The sequence below is a fragment of the Limanda limanda genome, chromosome 13 (genome assembly GCF_963576545.1).
Source record: "Limanda limanda chromosome 13, fLimLim1.1, whole genome shotgun sequence".
In the NCBI taxonomy this organism is placed as follows: domain Eukaryota; kingdom Metazoa; phylum Chordata; class Actinopteri; order Pleuronectiformes; family Pleuronectidae; genus Limanda; species Limanda limanda.
In genome coordinates, this window is record NC_083648.1 from 15,519,616 (window position 1) to 15,538,661 (window position 19,046).

Genomic DNA, 19,046 nt, shown 5'->3' on the forward strand with positions numbered 1-19,046 from the left:
TGTATAGAGGTTACTTTGACTCAGGGCTCCATCACGTAGCTGAGACCAGTGTAATAGCTATGGGCCGCCATTCTGATTTTTCCAGCTTGTACCGTGAAAAAGGGTATTTTATTTTGGTAACAACCGGAAGTACACTGTGCACATATTAGTTATCGTAAGAGCCAACTCATTACTTCCTTTGAGCTCTTCCAGCCGCGCACCGGGCGTCAGGAGGAAACATCTCAGACAAAATGTTGACTAAAGTCATCGGTCAGAAGTACGTGTCCATCGCTAAAACATGGTAAGATTCCATTTTAACATCGTGCTCCTGACGAAGTGAAGGAACAGACTCAGAACAGAGGCTCAACGTGTCCTTGTCTAACATTAGCTGTTAGCTTAGCCGAGGTCATAGCTGTAGTAGGGACGAGCTAACTTTAGCTTCCCTTCAGCTAACTTCAGGTTAAAAGTGTCAACACGACCACCTTAAGTCAAACAAGCTGACTGGTCTGAGTGGTGGTGCTGTTGTTGTCATTCAAGATTAGACAGAAAAAATAGTCAATTAACCATCTGTGTCTCAAAATGTTGAGTGGTCTGAGGGCAGCTGAGGTGAGGTGGAGATGAACCAGCAACATTTTCTATTTGAAGCTATACCAAGAAATCCTATTGGTATTCAAGACAATAAGCAAACTATTATTTAGGTTAATTTTGCTTTATTGAATATTATTAAAGAAATGTTTGTTGCCTGGTGTTGGATATTCATTGTGCAAAGATTAACTTCCCTGTTGACAAATAAACTGGATCTTTCCTCTCAGAACTAAACAGTCTTTGTCTTTAGCCTGACCTTGAATAATATTACTATTTGTACCGGTTCCTTAGAATCTGACCAACAGCATTGTGCATTGAACTTCCTACAATCACTTTAGTTGATTTCATTTTACATTCACTTTTAAATATACTCAGTGTGGTAAATCTTGACCATCTTGACAGGATCCCCACTCTTGCTATATGGGGCAGCGTTGGAGGAGTCGCTCTTGTCCACTTCACAGACTGGAGGTTGTTTCTGGATTATGTTCCCATCATCAACGGCAAATTCAAAAAGGACGATTAATGGCAGCCAGGTAAGAGATGATGCAGGTGTTAAGTATTAGTAGAGGAGGTGAGACTGCTGAGTAAGGAAATCATCATGTGTAGATACTATATAGTATCATATTTGTTTTTTGAAATGGATTCACTGTTACTTCTGCACTCACTTTTAGACGCACTTCCTTATATACATACTTAATACAATAATAAAGAGTACCTATAACAATTATTTTATAAAAAGATATGGGAAATCTGCTAATGTGTTGATCTTTCTAATGTCCAACATCTAATGTTTGAGTTTATTTGATGGAAATAAAGGACATGTCTGTCCAGTGACCTTTTATTCAGGTCTTTAAATCCCCATCGAGATGTGCTGTGAATGTTTCCACCTCACGATGCATCATCAATTAGACATATTAATTAGTCTTTAACATACAAAAAGAGTTATATAATCAGTTGGCTTCTTTTTAAGAACAATCACGTTGACAAGATACTTGAGGGTCTTCACCTGGGACTCGAGAATTGAGTTAAACTCAGAGTCAAGAAACCAGGCATTTAGACCAGTCAGTAGACCAGAATCCAGGACAGTGTATGTATGTTTGTATGTAGCAGCTTCTAATAAAAAAGAAATGTCTAAAACACCTTTGACCCCTTGACATATTTAGTGTTGAACCTTTGGTTTCACCTTCAAATCTTTAAACTGCTACAAAACAAACAACTGCCATTTTAAAGTCGTTAACAATGCTGCAACTTAATAATAAAGTTGATCAAAAATATATTTGGGGGCTCAATTATTTGAGCATGTCTTTAAAACCTGTGTTCTCTTAACAGAGTACGACCGCTCATCTGCAGCTATAAAAACACTGATGGTGTTTGTTATTTGAGTGCAGATACCCCACTTATTCTGGTGGGTTCGAAATTGATTTGAGAAAGTGTTTGAAATGATATTTGGTTTCTGTAAAGTTTGCTGTTTCCTCCACCGGCTTCCTGCTGCCTGTGCCTGTAATCAGGGAAACCAGTTCGATAAGTTTGAATACAAAATAAAGAAAGCCTGTCAGGTGTCGGTCGGGCTTGGGTTCGTTTTCTCTGTGGCTGCTTCGGGAAAGTGTCTGTACAACTCATGGGTATCCTTAGACCCCAATTTTAACAAAATCACTCAAACTTTCTTTCTAGCCTTGATGTTTGATAGGCCTGTTCCTTATTTTTGTTTTTTTTCTGCTTCCAGGTCAGTACTACTTTTTACTCAAAGACTTGAATAATGAACAGAAGCTGCTGCAGCCGGTACCTTGCACTGTTGTCCACCTGCATGCCAGGCCACTGGTCATCTTCACCCTGCAGCTCAGTCAACATCAACCTATTCACCACCAACATCCAGCGGAAATGCATCATGATTTGGCATTTCAACTTTTCCTCTGCCAAAACCTGATTGGAAGGAAAATGTAAACAGGGAGGATAAATGGACTCTTGTTTTTTTCTTTTGCTGTTCAGTTTGGGTTTAGGTATTTATTTTTAATCATCAATTCTGTGTGAGATGTGGATCAAACCTGATTCACAAAATAAAAATCTGTCCTTTATGTCATGCTGTAATTGTTTTGATGAGAATAGGTAAAATATGTGAGATTTATCCTGAAATGCATTTGTGCATATTTATTCCACTTACAATGGGTTAACTGATTATGAAGTTCATTAATTCCCTGCTCTCAGTATCATATCAAATTACACTAATCGTTTCCACAATGCAGACACATGAGTGAAGCTCAGCTTTAGTCACCAATGATGTCACTGCAACACTGCTTACTTTTATGTAAAAGTCATATCTGAGTCATATCAAGTTGCTACTGTGAGAGCCACGTGATCTCAGCATCAGGAAACTGACATCATTTCATGACAATGTTACGTGAGCTGTCGACTGCCCAAATTAATAAAGTGAAACCCTCCAGTCTGGAGACGCATGCAGCAGAGAAAATATAAGAATCTTCTTTTTGCATGAGCAGAGGACAAATATGCTTCACCTCTTGTTAAATTATGGTTGTACAGTCCATGGAAGACCCCAGGGTGGGTTGTAGGAGGGGAACTATTGGGAGGGGGCATTTAAAAAAACAAACAAAAAATCATTAATTTGTCTCTGGTGCAGTAAAGATTTGTTTAAAAAAAAAAAAAAAAACTTATTCAGCCAAATGAGAATAAACCATAAATTCAGTTTGATGATTCCAGTATATAAACATAAATTAGACTTTATCCTGCAGGGGGCGGTAATGCACCTGGAAGCGCGTACACTGCCTCATTACACCAGAAGAAGACCCCGCTGCTGTGTGTGTGAGATTATTGTGCGGACTAGCCTTTACGGGGGTGTGGCGGATGGATTTGCGGCGCTTGTTCCTGTGACGGGGCCGGCGGAGTGATCCACAGCGGCACAGGTCGCGGAGACAGACAGTGGGATCGATAACAAACGGAACTCGGTGAGGAAATTCATGCACGGGACGAGGAGCACGGAGCCGGCTGCAGATCTGCCCTGAGCCCCCCGGTACAGGCGAGACGAGCGGGACGCAGCGGGACCATGGAGAGGAAAAGGTGGGACTTTTAAAACGGCGCAGATGTTACGGTGAAAGTTTGTGTGCAGGAAATAGACGCATGCACACACACACACACACACACACATACACACGTCCTGTAATGGGGAAACACTCAGCTGCTAATGAACGCGTCTGTGGTATTTACTTACACTACGAGTCAATGTAGCTCAACTTTGGCTGCAGGGAGTTGTAGTTCCACCACACCGGGAAACTTTAAACTGCACTAATTGAAAGGCTAGCCGCCGGTTCCGCTGACGTTATTGACGTTAGCGCCGCTGCTAGCTTGATTAGCTAGCTAAGTTTCATTGTTTACACACGCTTGACTGGCGGAGCGACGGGCCCCGCCAGTCTCACCGCAGCTCGGACAGAAACCATCCAGGAGACAACCCGGAGACAAAGGACAGGTTGTCCCACGTGTAGCTCAGCGTTATGCAATCTACCAGCAAGTCTCCGAAACACATTTTAAGAGGCCAGCGAGTCTGTTTTTCAATTAGCAAGCCGCTGCAGCTAATGAATCCACCTCATATCGTCTTGTCTGACTCGCCGGAGGAACATCCACTCGAGTGTTTCTTCTTGTTCTCCACTTTGAAACTCTGTGTGGGTTTGTACTACTGTGCTCGGTGACATCTGACTCCTTGTCAATCTGTAATGGAGGGAAAACCCTTCCCCTCCCGATCCCTTTCAAAGACTCTTCACAGAGAGCTGACCCCAGAAAACTTAATCCAACTTGAGCCTGTGAAGAAGTCTCCACAGTCAGAATGAACTGAGAAGTGGCCTCAGCTATGAAGAAGGTTAATATAAACCATCGTTTATTATCATTATTGTTATGATTTTGATAAGTCGTTGCCAACTCAAACAAGCAATAAAAGATAAACGATAAGATCCTTGATTGGTCCCACAATAAGGATATGAGATGCGTTTCAGCTGCACAGAGCACAAAAAAAAGGCATCGGTAATAAATGAGTAAATATGGGAAAAGTTGGAATTGAAATATATAATGTAAACACACTATTTACAGAGAGCAGAATATAGACAGTGTGATGATGTGCACATCAGCCAGTGAATTGCACATACGGAATGAGTGTTTCCCAGTTAAACAAGTTAAACCAGAGCTCTGTGAGGAAAGACCTGCTTTACGTCTCCTTTAGGCACTTGAGGTCAATTGGTCTGTCACTGAAGGAGCGGCCCAGTGCTGTGACTGGGTGGGATTGGGGACATGGCAACAACATGGGTTGGTAAGACAATTCACAGTGCTACTTTTTAATGTTATTGATTGGTTATTTGATCGAATAATGGTATGGTTGTGAAGTGCTATCATCCATCCATAATCTAAACCACTTATTCTTTGATGGTTGGACGAAATTTACAGAGACAAACAATCATTCACGCTCACATTCCCCCCTGACATCAGGAACATTGACCCAAATTCAATCGCTCTTTTTAAATGTAACATCAAAAGCCACCTGTTTAGGCAGGCGTATACATTTTAATGTTCCTGTCTGCTGAAATTGTTGTTCTGCTGCTGCTCTGCTTTGTGCATTTTGAAAATTTGATTTAACTGTATTGTTGACTGTTGTACGGCGACCTTGAGTATCTTGAAAGGCGCCTTATAAATAAAATGTATTATTATTCATACCTGCAGGCTATTTAGAGTCTCCAAGCTAACTTAACCCTGATCAACAAGTCTTTGGATGGTGGGAGGAAGCTGGAGTACCTGGAGAAATCCTACAAACACAAACACGTGGAGAGAACATGCAAACCTCACAGAGACATACCCGAACCAGGAACTTTCTTGCTGCGAATAGTCATGTGATGCTGTTTTTTTCTGTTTTTCTTTCTAGTATACCCGTTAAGTGCATTCTCAACAAGCCCCAGTTAGTCCGTGGTCTGAGTGGAAACCTACACCCAGATGTGAATGCCAGCCACTCCCGGGCTGGAAGGTCTCTCTTGACCAAAGTGCAGCGCAGCAGGCACAAGCATCACTACGAAACCAACCATCAAATCAGGGTGAGCCTGTGTTTTGTATTATGGAGCATAAGTGCCTGAAGTGGTGGGAAAATATACCCTTCAACAGAAATGAAGGTTTGAAGTTATTTTTGTTGCAAACCAACTGATCACATGTGACAATGGAATTTGTAAGTCTGGAGAGGAATTTTAATGATGTAGAATGTAGTCATACAAGCCTGTGCGTGTGTGTGTATAATTGAAGTCAGATAAAAATGCCTTAGGAGTTGCAAACATGTAGATTTTCTTTTCTCTCCCACAGATGCAACACAAAAGTTTCACATCAAATTATTCATTACAAGTCCTTAAACCCTGGTTTAAGAATCCCAATCTGAGAAACTCCTGCTCTTAATATTTTTTGATACAGTTGTTGCAGCAAATATGGTTCAAAACACATTGACACACCTGTAAGCAAGAATCTGAAGTTGTGGACCAAATGTCCACATCCACCAAAAGTCTTTCAATGAGGGTTTCACACAATATTACTCGAATACTTTTACTTTCTCTTGGATATTCTTCTAGTGCAAACACTAGTCAATATCTACAATCGTTTCAATCTACCACAAAATTACCATTTCAAAATAACAATAGCGTGTACAATGTCTTTATATATAAACCTCCCCTTAAACCTCTTCATGTTATTGTTTGACATAATTTAATCACAGTTGTTTTTATCGTGCTTTTTGAAAGAGGCCCCCAGAATAAGTTAATGTGTTCACACTTGGCATCAACCTGCATCTGGGATGATCCAAACAGAATTGGAAATTGGGGCTGTACGAAATGACCAAAATCCTGATAGGTCAATTTGTTTCCAGATAACTGAGCATATTGTTTGTTACTCGTTGATCAAAAATAAATCCAAAACGTTTTATCCTTTTCACCATGTGAATTGGCTGTTAAGAGTCATTCTGTTCAGAATTAAGAAAATGAGCCACAGACCACAACAATTTGCAGTGGAAAACTCCAGCTGTACTGAGCCGGGTCGGCCAAGGACAAAAATTGTTAAAAGATGACAGAAACATTGTGAAGAAAAACACAAAACGGCAGTGTGACATCACCACCAACCTCCACAGGGCAGGAGGGACAGTATCACAATCCACCCTCTGAATAAGACGCTGACAGCAGACATATAAAGACCATATCACAAGGTGCAAAACACTCGCCAGCAGTAAAAAATGGGAAGGCCAAAAAAGTACAGAGATGAGCCGCAGACATTCTATAACAAAGTTTTATTGACTGGTGAGACAAAGATTAACGTCAAAGTGTGAAGAAAGAAAGGATCAACTCATGTTCCAGAACATAGAATCATGTCTGTGATGAGATGGAAGAATTCCAATAGTTACTATACTTCAAACTCAAAAGAGCTGCATATCATGTCCTGAAGAGGAGACTGAATTAAAAGTGCAACGAATGTTACTTAACTTTTGATCACCTAAAAACATGGCAGCCTGCTGGAAAAGGTGTTTTTTTTCAGGTTACGTATTCATCTTTAGATCTTTAAACACAAATCTCCTTGGTGGGCCTCAAAACCAAAACAATTAACAATGTGTTTTGGGGGGGGGGGGGACTCCATCATTTCTATTGACAAAGACCACATTTATTATTAACTTAAACAGGGTTGAGGAAGTAATGTACTTCTCGTACCTTGTCTGCTGGAAATTACAAAAAGGAGAAATCCGAACAATACAGACCCTGTCTATCCCAGTGCATCCTCAATACACTTGTACTTTAAAGCTATCCACTCAACTAAGACACATGTTAATGACAGGTATGAACACTTTCATTGTACAAAACAACATTCTTCTTCCTAAGTTTCCCACGTCCTCTCTGGCAAACAATAGTTGAGATGTCATGAGACTTTACCAGAGGAGATATTCAGTTCCATGTACAACTCGCATCATTTTAATATTTCGCAGAAAAGGTTTATTTAATCATGATAAAAGATTGGTTCAATGGTTCATGTTGTCATTTTCCTTACAGCTCAAACCTGATTTAAACACAACACTACCAGTTCGACAGACAGCCTCCATCTTCAAACAGCCGGTGACCAAGGTAACAAATCACCCCAACAACAAAGTGAAGACAGACCCGCAGAAAGCTGTGGACCAACCCAAGCAAGTAAGTCTAAGAGCAGTCCACGTGCACGTTACAGTTCTCTCTCAGTAAAAAGTTAAACTGCATGAGAGTCAAAGGAATCAGCTTAACCTGCGAATTGTAATTTGAATAATTTCCTCCGAGTTGAAAGCCTGGTGATTTGTCAGGACTTTCTTTTTAGTATTGAAGGTTGAGTTTGCCCTGAAGCAGATATCTGTATACATTTCACAAAAAAGCATTATTTCAGTTTGAAGAACATTGTGTAAAAAACTTAACAAGGCCCTTTGTTTTCTTGGTTTGCTTCAATCTTCAGCTGTTTTGGGAGAGGAAGCTGAGCGGCTTAAATGCATTTGATATTGCGGAGGAACTGGTGAAAACTATGGATCTTCCCAAAGGTTTACAGGGTGAGAGTAACAGACAACCTGACTGCCATGTATAACTCAAAGTAAGAGTTTTCTACAAGCTCAACATGTCCCTCTGCTTCTTTTTTTTTTACTGTCCTTAGGTGTTGGGCCTGCATGCTCAGATAAAACGCTGCTTTCTTCCATCGCCAGCGCGCTGCACACCAGCCCTGCACCTGTCACCGGACAGCTCACTGCTGCGGTGGAGAAAAATCCTGGAGTGTGGCTGAACACATCCCAGCCTCTTTGTAAAGCCTTCGTAGTGACTGATGATGACATCAGGTGAGAGGTTCACGTGTGCAGCACAGCGGTGCCATCATCGATGTATAACGATCTATAAAGTAGATGTTTTTATCAGTTGGTACCAGTGGTGCAGGAAGTACGCAGACATTTACTGAAGTGCATAGATAAAAATGACTCAAAAGTACCACATCATATTTTGTAATGTAAGTTAGAAATATTAGAAATATTTCTATTTTATATTTTAAATACTTTTTTCGTAACTAAATATGTTTTCTAAATATACTTACAATTTTTTAGAAAAAAGTACAAGTGTGACCCCCATAGTTCACTGGTTAAATGCGCTCTCATAAATTCTAGATACCAAGTGTCTGCCCATTGTCTCTCTGCCCCAATCCTAAAGCGGCGATCCACCGCTATAAAATAGATTTAGCAGAACATATCTTGGTAATAACTGACTCGACTTTAATCAACTACATAGTCTGACTGGCTTTGGAAGAAATCCACTGTGATCTTGTTGTCCTGTCTTGCTGCTTTAAATCTGGTTCAGTGTGGTTAGTGTCGCTGCTGTCACTCAAACCAAAACTCGGGGCTTAAATTATACTGTCTGTGTTTAGCTGGGATTTGATATAAAACAACCGAGTAAATATGGTGCACAGTGACTAAAAACATGAAATATCTATACATGCAGTTCTAATGAGGATGTTGTTACAAAATCCTTTTGCTCCTCAAGAATTTTCCATGAATGGATTTTGATTCCTTGGTGCTAGCTTTTATTTATTTATTCTTATTTATTAATTACAGGAAGCAGGAGGACATGGTGCAGAGTGTGAGGAGGCGGCTGGAGGAGGCTCTCATGGCTGACATGATGGCTCATATAGAGGACACCACTGCAGCCACAGCAGCAGCAGAAAAAGCAGAAGAGAAGGTTGAGCAGGTGGACAAGGAGGAATCATAGCCAAGGTACCCTAATGATCAGTGTGTAGCTGCCATCATCTTGTATTTCTCTATCCATGTACAGACTATGATTATCTTGCATTCTAATAAGCTTAAGTACTCAGCTAAACCTGTAACCTGTCTCTTTCTCATTTCTCCTACAGGCCCGACTTGATGTTTGCTGGTAAATTGGTTTATTTTCCCCCAATTGGCTCCATGAAGATTTTTTTTATAAATGTTTACACGAAGTAGACCCTAAGCAGAAGTTCTGCAAGTCTTGTTCACATACACAAAAATCTGTTTCTTTTCTTCTTTTTTATATTTGACTATGTAACCCTGAAAGGGTACTTTTGAGTTAAAATTTTTACCTCTGTATGACAGTTCTGGATGGTGCTCAATGCAGTGTTACACTCAGTTAACAGCTGTTCAAGCTCAAAGTTAAAAACACAAACCTGATGTATGTGAATGAAAAGTGTGTGTGTGTGCGTGTTGGTTTGTGTGAGAGACGTATCAGTTCATGTTCAGAACCTCAAGTGTGTTCCTGTTTAACTGTTCAAGACGAATATGTTGCTCTTATATTTGAACTCTGGCACTGTAGGTAGTGTTGTGTAGGTTGCAGTATGTTTACATGCACGCAGCACTCATGTGGCTGTGAATAATCCTATTGAGCTCATTTGATAAAGGTTTTACAGTTCAAAGTGCTGTTATTTCTCATGATAACCTGAGTTTACATGGTTTACAAAGTTTAAGTCCGGGGTGGGCCCATTTCATTTTGAGAAAGTCCTTCAAGAGGCATACTAAATGATTGACCGCAAATATCACACTAACCTCTCTGATGACGTCTGACGTCAGATGGTAGTGATCATGCAACTCGCAGCTGGTTTTTTAGGTTTGTGACGGTCAGTGTTGAGTGGAACAGAGTCTTTGCCAGGTTCAGCTTTGAAAATGCTGCTCTCAGCCACGTGTCCTAAACAGAGACGCAAACGTCACTACATGTCTGCTCAGAATTAGGTATTCCCTCAGGACGCACATACAATTTATAAAACTCCCGCAGAAATTGTGGTGGCTCTGAGCTGCTTTGTAGTTTGATCTTTTTATGTTATAGGTCGTCAGGCACATCAGCTGGTTCCACATTAAACAGCTTAGCGAATGTGATGTTTGTTTACCTTTCATGTCCTGAAACAATCATCGGACGCCTGAAGGAGTTTTGCAGACTCTCCAGCGTATTCAGATGTCCTAGCAGAGCAGGAAAGTTCACAGTGTTGCCCCCTTTCTAGTTGCAGTTCCCACAGCTGTAATTGCCCCACGGCTGAAGGCAAAGAGCTTAGAGGCTGGTGGGGACTTTGGAGCTTGAGGTTGTTGGTAATGTCTGCCGTAAAGGCCAAATCACTCTGCCGCTTGCTATCACTCAGTTGCACGACAAGTTTACCCTTCGTCTCCGTGAAGTGTTTTACTTTCTCCCTGGCAGTGTTGGCATATCACCTTGATTCAACCATTGCACGTCTCAATGATAACCCAGACCGTTGAACTCTCAGGCGGCCTCAGTAGGCTCTTGAGCTGGCAGCTGTACGGCCCTCACGTTGTCATTGTACCAGTGTGATCCAGGGAATATGACTGATGTGTTTATGTTTGAGACGGTAGCATACATCTAAATTACTTTTGTTGGATACTAAGATTATTTAATGTTTTGACCAATGCCACGAGTTCCCTTCTTCCATGGCTGAGACTCCATTTACAAGAAGGTCCCTTTAAATTTCAGGGACCTTGTTGTAAAATCCAAACTGTATTAAAGTGAATCCCCACCTATCATGGTGCTGTGCATGGCTTGCTAAGACAGCCATTCCTCCCTCACGTCCTAATCAGCAGCGATCCCACGCACAAAAATGTGTTTGTTATGTCTGTTGTTTCATCGCAGGCCAGAGAGAAAAAACCTGGGATTTTCTTGTGCTGTCGTCAAGTGTTTTTTTTAGTTTTTTATATATCTTGTGCCATATCAGTAATCTGTTTTGCAGAAGCTTTTTTCAACAAACTGGCAAACTGGAATACTTTACTTAGCAATTAGCTTGTTCACCACAAAAACTGTCTATATGTCACTTTCATGTGAACTCTGCTCAAGAGTGTTTACTTTATCCAAGAGCTTTTGTCCTTGCAACTCTTCTAGTTACACACGTTTCCAGCTGTGATGATGCTCGAGATCAGAATGGTTAAACATTGAGAATTGACCCCACATACTAAACACACCTGCTTGTCTTTTCACTTCCATTTTCTTTTCTTTTTGTCCATTTCTCCTGGAAAGCATCTGCTTTCCTTGAGAGTTGCCATGATGCTTGTCAGCAATGATTCGTAATGTGTGTGTCTCGAGGTGTGTCTGGGGCCTGACTGGCATACAACCAGAAGAGGCCAGACTGAAGGACACATTATTCTGCTATTATTTTTGTTTTATTGAAAGAAAAAAAAAATTTAGTTCCCTTTTTTTAAATATTTATAAATTGTCCGACGGGCTTATAGGGCTCGGAGGCCGTAGGTCCCCCACCCCTGGTTTAAGCCATGTTATTTGTTCTGACAGAAAAATTGTCAGTATTGTTTTGCCATGTTTGATTTTATTCAGTAAAGGAAAATGTGTGTACCGTAAGAAAATACAAAACAACAAATGCAACGCTCATGTACCTCATAACCTGGTGTACTGTACCTCATTACAAGATTCATTTTTGTCTCTGTATCACTGTGACACTGTTGAATAAATACAGCTGTTTTGTTATTGGTGTGTGGGTCAGTTATTACCTCAGTAAAGGATATATTGATTTGTTTATGGGACTGATATTTATGTGTGAGCAATTTGTGCCAGATCCAAATAAAAATCTGGATCTAGTGATGTAAAATGTGGACTGATACACTGGGTGGAGAAATGTGCTTTACTGGGTGACATTCTAGTTTTCATTATTTCTCCTATTACCTTCCATATAATTTGGAGGCTGAGGAAGATGGATTCTCATTTTAGGATGAAGGGTTATTTTCTTTAAATGTCAATATTACATTTTCAAGCCCGTCTGATAATGATACCCGTGTAAACTTCTGCAATGAAGGAAAAATAAATCCACAGCCTTCAGACACAGGTAACATGAGGCAAAACAACAATGTGTCTAAATGTAAATTCTCTTTGTGTCGTCAAAGAGTGATTTGGGCTCAAATAAAGAAAGGGTTCATTTAACAGGCGGCATGGGCAGGAGGAGTAGTCCCAGTGAACAGTAACACAGTGTACAGAGAGGTGAAGGCCCTGCTCACCATCCAGTCCCGCCTGAGAACCAGAGGTGACTGGCCCTGTTCTGTCAGAAATCTCTGTCTGACTCCTCCTCTCAAATTGCCTCTTAAAAACACATCTTTATAAGTGTGCTTTTTGAAAATTCTGATCTTAGCAAATATTTTAATCATTTTATTTATCTCATTTCTACTCTTATCTCATCTGAAACACGTTTTATATCTGTATCCGTACTGTAATGCTGTGTGATCCATCAGATTGCGATTTGAAAGGTGCTATAACCACAGTTCTTTGTTATTATCATGACCCAACTCTTTGTTGTATCGGCATGTGAGTAGAGACATAAACCTGACAAACAACTGATCTATTCCCTCTTGACACCAGAATGATCGGTGCCTGGGGTTATTTATTTGTAATTCTTGCGTTTTGACATGAAATAATTGCTCATCTGTGATCTTTTAATGTTTACATGAATGCACACACTGCATGAGCATCCTCCTGCAGGAGCTGGAAGCAGCAGCCACAACATCTCCATGACGAACACACCCAGACGGGAGCACAAATCGAACCCCAGCGTCCCGCAGACACAATGGCTGTGACCGTGGCTTCTACTGGATGCTGCTCCTCTCCTCCTCCTTCTCTTCCTCCTCCTTCTCCTGCTCCTCTTCCTCCTCCTTCTCCTGCTGCATGTGGCCTTTGAACCCATTGTTGTGTCGCGGGTGACGTCAGTGCCGTGTGCGGGAGACGGAGCGGCGTGCGCCTGGCGAGACAAAGGCGGCGGAGCGACCGGGGTCAGGCAATAGCAGCAGCAGCAGCAGCAGCAGAAGCAACAGCGGCGGCAGCAGCAGAAGCAACAGAGGCAACAGCAGCAGCATCGCGGAGCCGAGAGCCACTGCTTTGTTTCTGAACTAAAAAGGTAACTGCCCCCCCCCCCCCTCCAGCCGCTGTGTCCGTGCCGGTGAACCGCCCGAGGGAAAGGCTTCTCTCTCCGGACAGAAAAAAACAACACAACGGTGCTCGTTTTTTTGAAACGTTTTGTCCTCCTACGCCCCCCCGTTTAGCTAGTTAGCTAACCCGCTAGCTCGTAGCGCCGCTGAGCTCCGGTCTCCTCCTCCTCCTGCTCCTTCTCCTCCGGGCTGCTTCTCATCTTTCCCCCTGGACCGAAGCCGGAGACAGGAGCCGGGGACACAGGCAAGAGAAAGTCAGTTCGTGTGGTTTCAGCACTTGTTTAATTTAGAAAAATTTCGCTCGGCTGCCTTTTGGAGAACGAGCCCCAAGTTGGAGTGACAGCGCGGAGCTAGCAGCTAGCCGCGGTGCTCCCAAACAAAGGGGTCGGCAACGTGACTGCGAGCCGACGCTGTGGAGCTAGCCTGCTAGCTTCAGGCTGCTGGAGCTAACAACAGATCCCTCTCCCTCCTTTTATTTACACATCGCGCTCGCCCGGCAGCAGCTACAGTTAGACACACAAAGAGAGGGGGGGGGGGGGGGGGTCGTGTCGGTGTCTGGAGGCAGTTTGTGGACTTGTGTGTGTGTCCGAGCAGGTTGAGCTTTGTTCTGGGAACTCGAGCAGCCCGGATGGTCTCAGTTGTCAGACAAGAAGCAACAACAGACAAAGCGAGGCGCCCGAACCCACACCGCTCCGGTCTGCGGGTGTTTATCAATGATCCGCGGCTGCCAGCCAACCTGCTATCAACCAGAAACTAAACTCTTAACTTATTATTATTGTAATTATAATATTTTTATTTTTCCAGGTGGAAAGAGATCCCTCCCAACAAACAAGGCATCCGTGATCTGATGTGAGATCCACGGAGAGACTATGCCTAGCCCTTTATTCCACCCCGAGATTTTGGACCACGACATGGTGATCAGCAGCCAGCACAGCGGGGTCGGTCTGCCCCGGGAGACGGACCAGGAGTCCCGGGACGAGGACCACCAAGAGGCGCTCCGCTTCGCCCTGGACCAGCTGTCACTCATGGCCCTGGACAAAGTGGACTGTGGGGGCGGACTGGCCGACTCCCTGGACGGGAACTCGGGTCCCAACTCCGAGGGCTGCAACGGCGTCGGCGGCTACATGGACCTTCAGATGCTGGAGCACGCCGGCGGGTCGCGGGACTCGCCCTCCTCCTGCTCCCCGTCCCCGGAGTACTACGGCTCGGGCGGGTACCACCTGGCCGGCTCGCACCCCATGCTGCCCGGGGAACAAAGCTCCGTGCTCTGCAGCAGGAAGAGAAGCGTCAACATGACCGAGTGTGTGCCGGTGCCCAGCTCCGAGCATGTGGCGGAAATAGTAGGAAGACAAGGTAGGACCAGTGTCTTTGTGTTGTTGTTGTGGTGGTGATGGATGGTGCGTTGTGTACGTGTGTGTGCAGCTTGTCGCGGCAGCAGCATGCAGCCCGGTGGTTCTTTGTTTGGGTGGCTCCTTGTTTTGGAGGGGGATGAGGAGAAGGAGGGGGGGTGTCTGTGAAGTTGCATTGGCCTGCTTTGCTCTCTCTGCAGCGTGTGTCTGTAACGACACCACAACGCGATCACTTAAATAATCATTAAAAAGCCCAAAAGCTGCTTTATTTACATGTGCTTTTCGAGCGATATTCAGACAATGCGTTGACAAGAGAGTGTGGTTTGGGGAGTGGGAGGGAGGGGGAGGGGTGGGAGAGGGTCAGACAAAGCGGCAGATTGTCGGGAGTCTGGACGTGTCTCGCTGCCTGGAACCAGACAAAGGAAACACACCGGAGACCTGCTCGGTTCTCTCCCTCCACCGCGGCACCAGAACCCGGGTTGGCTCGTTTTCCCCACCCGGTGCTCTGCGTGGGTCGGATCTTTGTTGTGTGAGGCAGCAGCAGCTCGGGACTGGGCGGTGTTCTGCTGCTGCACCCAGTCTGCTGCTGCTGCTGGTTCCTCCGGGTCTCAGCCTCGGTTCTCCTGCTCCACGCGTCTCTATCGTGTCTCACCCTCACCCGCTCGGCTCTCTCACCCTAACCCGGGCCACGGAGCCGTGGCTTCACCTGTGTTTGGCCGCGGCAGCCCCTTACGGCATTGTTCTCTTTGTTTGAACCAGCCATGCTTTCTGCTTCCCACAATGACATCACACTCCGAGCACCCGATTGGTCGCCGGCAGACGAGAGTCCGTATTTAAAGAAACAGGAGCACCCGGGAGGAGGCGACATGAGTTGACACAAGCAGCGCAGCAGCCATTGAACACTAAATATATAAATAAATAAATAGAGTGCAGACATGCTGCTTTCACTGGCTCTGATTACACATCCATAGGGTAATTCCCGTGTTACAGCAGCAATGTTTGAAATATAACAACAAAACCGCACAACATTTAAATAACAAATATGTTTATGTAATATGAATTGATTTGATATATTTGCAACATGACAACAGGAAGTGCACAAATACAAATTTTGAGTGTTGCAGAGTGATTTATCTGTAAATACATACATTTGAATATGATTAGTCTTGATATTAAATATGACATATTTTAAGATTAAGATACATTTATTTATCCCACAGACATGCACAAGCACACTCATGCAAGGAGGGAAATTTAACCTCTGCTTTTAACCCATCTGGTGCAGGACACACAGAGCAGTGGGCAGCCATGTACGGCGCCTGGGGAGCAGATTTAGGGGAGTAAGGTGCCTTGCTCAGGGGCACTAGACAGGGTAGGGAGAATCCTCATGGATTTTTGGACAGATCAATCCAGGTTCGTCTTTGTGTTGTTTCTCCGTGGAGTCGAACCAGAGACGAACCAGAGACCTTTTCTGCCCACAGTCCAAGTTTCTGCCACTAGTCCACCGCCTAATAATATATATAATATATTAATTTGAATTGATTTGATATATTTGCAACATGACAGCAGGAAGTGCACAAATAAAAATTTTGAGTGTTGCAGAGGGATTTATCTGTAAATACATACATTTGAATATGATTAGTCTTGATATTAAATATGACATCTGCAGGAGTTCAACCTCTAGAATTTGTTTTTCTCAACTATGATTTATACACAATGGATTCCAGTGCGCTGATTCACTATTTGTCCACATTTTTACACAATCCCTCTTATTTACAGGTGCAGCCCGGTTCAAACTATAGTCCTTCAATACACGTTTGTTTTTTGTTTTTTAGGTTTTCATTCAACCTGTGGTTCATTGCACTGCTGAACTGTGCTGCTTAGAGATGAGAAGTGGATTAATGCCCAGTTTGTTTTAGTGAGGGGAGATTTAATGGAAACAATAGCATCACAAAAACTGGACCTGGCAACCTCAGTGAAAAGATTTGTTGCAAGGCTCTTGTATCATTCTTATTTTAAACAAATGGTTGACTGAGTGTTAATAAAGACTTTGTTTACACAACATAATGACACTAAGGGGTTATTTGACTGTTTTTGTGTTTAACTCATTTGTGCTTCTTCTCTCTCCATCTTGCAGGTTGTAAGATCAAGGCCTTGCGCGCCAAAACAAACACCTACATCAAGACCCCAGTGAGGGGGGAGGAGCCTGTGTTCATCGTGACGGGACGCAGGGAGGACGTGGAGATGGCCAAACGGGAAATCGTCTCTGCGGCCGAGCACTTCTCTATGATCCGGGCGTCCCGCTGCAAAGCCGGCGCACCCGGAGGGGGAGGGTCTCTTCCGGGACCACCACACCTTCCTGGACAGACCACCATACAGGTACAGAAACCCCCCCGGGACTTAGTTATCAACCCTTTTATTATCATCTCTACAAAGTCAAGTTTGAGTTTTTCCGTCATTAACGTCAGTCCTTCCTTGTGTGATCCAGGTGAGGGTTCCCTACAGAGTGGTTGGGTTAGTAGTCGGACCAAAGGGAGCAACCATCAAGCGCATCCAGCAGCAGACTCACACCTACATCGTGACGCCCAGTCGAGAGAAGGACCCGGTGTTCGAGGTGACCGGGATGCCTGAGAACGTGGACCGGGCGCGAGAGGAGATCGAGACCCACATCACCCTGAGGACCGGGACCTTCGTGGACCTGCAGGGAGACAACGACTTCCACTCCAACGGCACCGACGTCAGCCTGGAGGGCCTGGCCGGGGGGCTGCCCTCAGCTCTGTGGTCCAGGGCTAACAACCACCATGCTGGCCCTCCCCCCACCACGTCCTCCCCTCCCGCCACTGCCCCCATGTCCATGCACCACTCCTCCAGCCGCAAGGTGTCCTCCTCCTCCACCTACCAAGCGCACAACGGGGGGATGAACTCTGAAAGCTTCAGCTCCGCCCGGAAAGCCACCGAGGGAGGAAGTCCCACCAGCCCCTTCAGCACGGGCTCCAGCAGCACGGGAGGAGGGTTCACGTTCGGGGGGGACTCCACCCCGGGGCTGCCCTCCTCAGATGAACTGGGCTTTGAGTTCAGTGCTGCCAACATCTGGGCTCCTTTTGCTAACGGTGGAACAGGCAATAAGACGACCGGCTCCTCCCAGCAGCAGCAGCCGCTACGACGCAACAGCAGTGGGCTCAGCGGCGGCGGCATCACTCCCCGCGTGTCTCCCACGCTGCCTCAGGACGCAGGTGTGGGCCCCCTGGACCACCCGCTGGCCCGCCGGGCACAGAGCGACCCCCTCAGCACTCTCTCCTGGCTCCAGTCGGGCAGCGCAGGAGGCGGATCCTTCTCCGGGGCATCCAGCTCCAGCTCCGGGGGCTCGTCGACCGGTTACTCCTCCTGCTCGGCCTCCTCCCTGCCCGGCGGCTCTCCCACCGACTCCGAGGGCGGCGGCAGCGGCGTGGGCCTCAGCTCCGGGATCCTGAGTCGGCTGAAAGGCGGCTCCGGGGGGGCGGGCCTGGTGGCCGTCGGCCCCGGGGCCAACAGGGACTGCTTTGTGTGTTTCGAGAGCGAGGTGACGGCCGCCCTGGTGCCCTGCGGCCACAACCTGTTCTGCATGGAGTGTGCCGGGCAAATCTGCCAGTCCAGTGAGCCGGAGTGCCCCGTCTGCCACATTGCCACCACACAGTGCATCCGCATCTTCTCCTAAGAGACCGGGGGTGGGGGGTGTAATAAGAGGGGTGGGGGGGCGGGGCAGGAAGAGGACTGGGTGGGGCACCAGCTGTGGCGGAGGCGACGGAAGGATTCACACTAAAAACCCTTCACACACATGACGGACCATAATAAACACATTACTAGAGATGATGATACTACACGGATGTTGATTTATTACTGAAACCTGTCAAGATGAATAATAACAATAATAATAATGACTGACTTATTTTAAGAGTGAAGTTACTAGGAGCTGGTCTGCAGCCGTCGGGGCTCAGGCAGTCTCTCGGCGGTGAACTTTATGGAAGGAAACTAGTGTCTTATCTCTCTTCAGGCCTTCATCTGGAGGCGGAGCCGCGGCCACCGCTCCGTCTCCACTTCTCTCCATCCCGGCTTCTTCAGATCTCTGTCTGCTTTCTCTCTCTCACAGCCTTTCCTTTTGACACTTTTGTACTTAACAGATATTTTTCGATGAAGTTGTCACTGAG

At 45.0% G+C, this 19,046-nt stretch overlaps 3 protein-coding genes across 4 annotated transcripts; all 3 read left to right on the forward strand.

The window, feature by feature from the left end:
* The first annotated feature begins 168 nt into the window (after positions 1–168).
* LOC133018691 (cytochrome b-c1 complex subunit 10) lies at positions 169–2,694 on the forward strand. Of its 2 annotated transcripts, none has more exons than XM_061085110.1 (3): positions 169–280; positions 967–1,097; positions 2,288–2,694. In XM_061085110.1, the coding sequence occupies exons 1-2, from the start codon at positions 231–233 to the stop codon at positions 1,085–1,087; spliced, it is 171 nt and encodes a 56-aa protein (XP_060941093.1). In that variant the 5' UTR covers positions 169–230; the 3' UTR covers positions 1,088–1,097; positions 2,288–2,694. The 2 variants fall into 2 exon arrangements, with proteins under 2 accessions (XP_060941093.1, XP_060941094.1); XM_061085111.1 differs by having other exon boundaries at positions 2,293–2,694.
* Positions 2,695–3,495: 801 nt separating this feature from the next.
* Positions 3,496–12,068, forward strand: mbd3a (methyl-CpG binding domain protein 3a). Its single transcript, XM_061085106.1, has 7 exons — positions 3,496–3,633; positions 5,477–5,642; positions 7,620–7,757; positions 8,047–8,137; positions 8,239–8,416; positions 9,179–9,337; positions 9,475–12,068. The coding sequence occupies exons 1-6, from the start codon at positions 3,620–3,622 to the stop codon at positions 9,330–9,332; spliced, it is 741 nt and encodes a 246-aa protein (XP_060941089.1). The 5' UTR covers positions 3,496–3,619; the 3' UTR covers positions 9,333–9,337; positions 9,475–12,068.
* A 2,277-nt stretch (positions 12,069–14,345) lies between these two features.
* Positions 14,346–18,556, forward strand: LOC133018678 (RNA-binding protein MEX3B-like). Its single transcript, XM_061085095.1, has 3 exons — positions 14,346–14,866; positions 17,000–17,241; positions 17,351–18,556. Exons 1-3 carry the CDS (start codon positions 14,383–14,385, stop codon positions 18,554–18,556), a joined length of 1,932 nt encoding a protein of 643 aa, XP_060941078.1. The 5' UTR covers positions 14,346–14,382.
* The last annotated feature ends 490 nt before the right edge of the window (positions 18,557–19,046 follow it).

Excerpts from the sequence above, each read along its gene's own strand:
- LOC133018678 (XM_061085095.1), top strand. The coding sequence starts at position 14,383 with ATGCCTAGCCCTTTATTCCACCCCGAGATTTTGGACCACGACATGGTG. Across the intron at positions 14,867-16,999 it reads GGAAATAGTAGGAAGACAAG|GTTGTAAGATCAAGGCCTTG; the intron begins GTAGGACCAGTG and ends TCCATCTTGCAG. Across the intron at positions 17,242-17,350 it reads CTGGACAGACCACCATACAG|GTGAGGGTTCCCTACAGAGT; the intron begins GTACAGAAACCC and ends TGTGTGATCCAG.
- mbd3a (XM_061085106.1), top strand. Across the intron at positions 5,643-7,619 it reads AAACCAACCATCAAATCAGG|CTCAAACCTGATTTAAACAC; the intron begins GTGAGCCTGTGT and ends TTTTCCTTACAG. Across the intron at positions 8,417-9,178 it reads GTGACTGATGATGACATCAG|GAAGCAGGAGGACATGGTGC; the intron begins GTGAGAGGTTCA and ends TATTAATTACAG.
- LOC133018691 (XM_061085110.1), top strand. The coding sequence starts at position 231 with ATGTTGACTAAAGTCATCGGTCAGAAGTACGTGTCCATCGCTAAAACA. Across the intron at positions 281-966 it reads GTGTCCATCGCTAAAACATG|GATCCCCACTCTTGCTATAT; the intron begins GTAAGATTCCAT and ends CCATCTTGACAG.